Genomic DNA, 5,421 nt, shown 5'->3' with positions numbered 1-5,421 from the left:
AAGAGCAAAATCATTCGGCCACACAAGTTTTGGAGGCCGGATCTCAACAAATTAGACGTCCGCTCCAAGAGAAATGCGTCATCAGGGAGAGGATTAGAAGAATTGATGAGTATATTGCGATGAAGTGCAATGAATGCATGGATATGACCAGGTCCATGTTCTTCCTTGCAGTGATGATTTTTGTCCATCATATAATGGACGACCTATATCTCCTCCAAGAAGATATGGCACGTAGGCCCGCGGCGAGACCAACTGATGTCTCGCGGGCCCCTGGAGCAGTATATGAGGCACTTATGTATTCCTGATTTTATTTTCCAGTCTGTATTTTAGTTTCTTTTGGAGTCTGTTAGTCCACTTTGAGTCTTGTTTTGGTTTTTTTAGTGTTTAGGACTGTATGATGGAGTCGTTGTAATAGAGGAAAATCAGAATGTTTTTACTTAATGAAAATTTGAAAACCCAAAAAAGTTTCTTTCTTTTATTTTGCATTTATCTCCTGAACTACGTAATGAACTGACTCATGCGCATCATGATATGTAGGAAATCCCCATAGGATTCGATCATAACCATAAAATGAAACTGAGTGTAAAGAAAGAATGGCAAAACGAGAGAACAAAAGTGAGTGTAAAAATAAAAGGGGAGCGACAAGAACCAAGTGGAAAAATCAATAGTGGCTGAATAAAGGAATGAGTGAAAAAGAAAAGAAAAAGAGAGAAGAGAAAGTTCAAAGTGAAAAGAGTTAGTTAAGGCCGGGATGAAATATGCAACCGTTCAAATAAATAATAGAAACTTTTAATTGTTGAGGTGCATTGCATCCCAAATGTGCGGTTGCCTATCTGTTAAACCCTTAAACACTAACAAGTTTGTTGTTGTCATTGAGTACAGGAAGGTAGTTAGTTTAATTGGCATTCTGGCAAGCCACCCATACAATACCGGGTCTAAACACAAGGCGATCATGGCTGGAAAAGAATTGGACGCAAGTGTTATCGACCCACCGAAAGTGGTGGAGGAATCTGAGTTTGGTTTGAAAGAAGAGGTACATAAGCTGAAGCACCTTATGGCCGAAATGTACCATGCATGGATGAAAGGGCATCCTCCACCGTCATTACCCGCCAACCCTGTTGTTATCCCACCACTAGCTCAATCTCACGAGCCCCCATTTGTTGATCTATCCCCTTAACATGCACCAAGCTTCACCCCTTACCACTACTATTATGGCACCTCTACCCAAACCATCCAAGCACCACCAGCCAAACCAACTACATACCCTGCTCCACCGGTTACCCCTATCTTCCTAGCACCTCTGCAAGTTACACTCCATCGATCTTCCAGTGAGCAGGCATTCCAATCCCAAGATAACCTGTACTATGCCCCAGAGCCCACCTTCAATGTCCTAGATCACTACTCATACACTCCCCACGTCGAACTTCCTGTCGAAACTAAGAAGCCACCCAAAAACACAGAGCAAGAGGAGATATTTAGGAAGGTAAAGAGCTTGGAGCAGTCACTGAGAAATATGCAAGGGTTAGGGGGCCAAGTGATTGTGGCTTATAAGGATCTGTGCTTGTTTCCTGATGTATAGCTACTTGTCGGATTCAAAATGCCTAAGTTTGACTTGAATGACGGGCATGTAGATCCTATGGCCCACTTGAGAGGGTTTTGCAGTAAAATGAGGGGAGCTGGTGGGAAAGATGAATTGTTGATCTCATATTTTAGCCAAAGTCTGAGTGGTGCAGCATTGGAGTGGTACACCCGCTAAGAAAACAACAGGTGGTACACATGGGATGATCTGGCCCAGGCTTTTGCTCGGCATTTCCATTACAACATAGAGATTGTCCCAGATCGCCTATCTTTGAATAAGATAGAGAAAAAGCGCAGTGAGAGTTTCAGGGAGTATAGTTTCCGATGGAGAGAACAGGCTGCACGAGTCAACCCTCTAATGGAGGAAGATGAAATGGTAGAGTACTTTCTTCAGGCCTTAGAGCCTACTTACTTTGGTCATTTGATCTCGGCCATAGGTAAGTCTTTCAATGAAGTGGTGAAGATGGGAGGAATGGTAGAGGATGGAATCAAATTGAGCAAGATCATGAGTTACTCTGCCATCAAAGCAACTACACAAGCAATCCAGAATTGCACCGGGGGCGTGTTAGGGAAAAAGAAGAAAAAAGATGTTGCTATGGTCATCTCAAGATCGTGGCATGGACCAAGGGGTCCACCTCACCATTACACCCAGCCTCGACCCCAGCCTCAAACCTACACCCAAACTCCATATAATACACCCCAACACTACTTCCCACAACCAGACCCCCAGTATTTCAGACAAGGCACCCCAATACCATGTCCACCACGCACAGTAATATGCTCAAACCCCTCCTTACCCGTAATGGAGTGCACTAGCTCCATAAAATCCTTATCCACCTCCATAAACATACTGAAACCCTACTGGTCCAATCTTTCTCCTAGGCCAGGGAATAGAAGGAAAGGCAGCAGCGAAAGAAAACTTTCACCCCGCTTAGAGAGTCTTACGCTAGTCTATTTCAGAGGTTAAGGCAGCTGGGCATTTTAAGGCCGATTGAGTCAAAATTACCAAACCCCCTCCGAAGAACCTAGATTATTCCCTCAGATGTTCATATTGTTCTGATGCTCCGGGGCATGACACACAAAAGTGTTGGAATTTGAAGAGCGCCATCCAAGAGCTTATTGATACAAACCAGATTGAGGTCCAAAGCTCGGAAGCGCCCAACATCAATCAAAATCCATTGCCAGCCTATGCCGAAACGCACATCTTGATGAAGGTGGAAAATGCGATCGCATATCTGCAATGCGGACCGCAAAACATGAATGCGATGTAGGCCTGGAAACTAGGGTTTGAAGATGCGATGTCCATGTCAAGAATGCGGACCGCATGTCTGTTATGCGACAAATATGTAGTGACATATTCAACCGGAAAGGGTATTTTTTGTCCGATTTTTGTCCCGAGTTTTGACCCACTATAAATAGATTTATTGGGGTTTTGTAGGGCATCTTGTATGATTTTGGAGCTACATTCCAAGGATTTATTACTCCTCTCTTTTGGAAGCTTTTGAAGGAAGAATCTTGCACTTTGTAAGCTTTATGGCATTGAATACTATCATCCTTTTGTTTTTTAATATGTGTAGCTAACTTTAAATACTAAGGTTATGGACACTAAATGTGTGTTATGTTAATGGGTGTTTAACATTTAATATATGTATAATGGTTGGTTGATATATATTTATTTCTCATTCTTCATTTATTGTTGGTGGTTGCAAACATTAACAATTGCCATTAAATTCTTTCTTTACTTGGAAAAGTGAGCTAGGATTTTGTAGAAGTAAATATCAAAGACTCAAGGCTTTAAACCTTTTTTAATAGAATCGCTTAGGAGAAAAGAAAGGAAAGCCAGCAGTGAAAGAAAACTTTCACCCCGCTTTGAGAGTCTGATGGTAGTCGTTTTCAGAGGTTAAGGCAGCTGGGCATTCTAAGACCAATTGAGTCAAAATTACCCCCTCTGAAGAACCTGGATTATTCCCTCAGATGTGCATATTGTTCTGATGCTTCAGGGCATGACACAAAAAAGTGTTGGCATTTGAAGAGCGCCATCTAAGAGCTTATTTATACAAACCAGATTGAGGTCCAAAGGCCGGAAGCGCCCAACATCAATCAAAATCCATTGCCAGCCAATGCCGAAACACACATTATTGAGATAGTGCACAAAGATGGAGAGCCCAAGAAGACTTCAAAGTATGTCATGACGATCCGTGCCAGTGAAAGTAAACCAATCAAAATGCCAATTGTTACAAAAGCAACATCATCGATAGCTAAAGAGCTGACAGACAAACTAAATGATAAGCCGTTTGTGGTAGTCGTGAAGAGGTTCCCAGATAATGTTGAAGCAAAACAAGGAAAGCCAAACGTGATCGTGCCGGGGGTAGCAAGTAAGCCTGTTATAATCATGGAAGGGGCTCGCATTGCCCCTGTTATTAATAAACCTGTGACCCAGCTGCCGATAGATGACACCAAGGTTATTCCATGTAATTACAAGCGAGTGATAGTAACTTATAAAGGGAAAGAAGTGGAAGAGGAAGTTAATGAAACCCGAGGGTTGACTCGTTCGGGGAGATGCTTCGCCCTAGAGGAATTAAGGAAAGCTAAGCCACTCAAATATAGTTCGATTCTAGTGAAGAAACCAGTCACCAAAGAGGAGGCGGAAGAATTTTTGAGAAAAATAAAGGTGCAGTATTACTCCATAGTGGAACAATTGAGGAAGGCCCCCGCTCAGATTTCTCTTTTATCGTCGCTGATACATACAGATGAGCACCGCCGAGCCCTCATGAAAATTCTGAATGAAGCTCATGTCCCTGATAAGATCACAGTAAACAATTTGGAGAAGATTTCCAACAAGATATTCGAGGTGAACAGGATCACCTTCTCGGATGATGAGTTGCCTTTGGAGGGCACGGAACACAATCGGGCTCTCTATCTCGTAGTTAAATGCACAGATTCTATGGTCACGAGGGTGCTAGTTGACAATGGTTTTAGTGCAAACATTTGCCCTCTCTACTCTGCACAAGTTGAAAATTGATACTGAAAGGATCCACAAGAATAGTATATGTGTTTGAGGTTTTGACGGATGGGAAAAAGATTCTGTTGGCGATATCATGCTCGAACTAACAAAAGGACTAGTTGAATTTACCATAGAGTTCCAGGTACTAGATGTGGTTGTCTCTTACAATTTGCTATTGGGTAGGCCCTGGATACATGTTGCCAAAGCAGTCCAGTCTTCTTTGCACCAGATATTGATGTTCTAGTGGGATAGACAGGAAATCATGGTGCATGGTGACGAGAATTTATGTGCTTATAATGATACATCTGTCCCGTTGATGTGCCGGAGAATTTCTACACATTTAATAGAAATTGCTTAGATTTTAGCTTGTTTTAAAATGCAATTAACTTTTATACTTATGTAATTTTAGTGTTTTTGCAGTGCATGAGGTTTAAGGACTTAAGAGCATGGAAATGAAATCAAAAAGCCACAAAAAGAGAATAAAAGAGCAAAATGCATCGCAAATATGGGAATGCGAACCGCAAATCCAACATGCAGGCCACATAATGCTCAAAGGGATCGCAAACCGCTACAGTTTGTTGGCCAAAGTGAAGTGTAAGAAATGCGGTCTAGTCTGCGATTGCATAACAGGTTTGCGGGCCGCATAATGGACCGCAAACGTGTTATGAAAGTTGATGAAGGTGGAAAATGCAATCGCATATCTGCAATGCGGACCTCAAAACATGAATGCGATGAAGGCCTGGAAACTAGGGTTTGAAGATGCGATGGCCATGTCAAGAATGCAGACTGCATGTCTGTTATGCGACAGATATGCAGTCGCATATTTTACCGGAAAGGGT

General features: G+C 42.3%; 1 protein-coding gene across 1 annotated transcript; it reads left to right on the top strand.

Moving 5' to 3' along the window:
* Positions 1-952: 952 nt before the first annotated feature.
* On the top strand, positions 953-4,600 carry LOC138878323 (uncharacterized). The gene is made up of 4 exons (XM_070157989.1): positions 953-1,033; positions 1,337-1,573; positions 1,796-2,176; positions 3,644-4,600. The coding sequence occupies exons 1-4, from the start codon at positions 953-955 to the stop codon at positions 4,598-4,600; spliced, it is 1,656 nt and encodes a 551-aa protein (XP_070014090.1).
* Positions 4,601-5,421: the final 821 nt, after the last annotated feature.

Source organism: Nicotiana sylvestris, chromosome 9, assembly GCF_000393655.2.
Source record: "Nicotiana sylvestris chromosome 9, ASM39365v2, whole genome shotgun sequence".
NCBI lineage: Eukaryota > Viridiplantae > Streptophyta > Magnoliopsida > Solanales > Solanaceae > Nicotiana > Nicotiana sylvestris.
The sequence above is the reverse complement of the archived record's forward strand: the minus strand, read 5'-3'. Positions and strand labels throughout refer to the sequence as shown.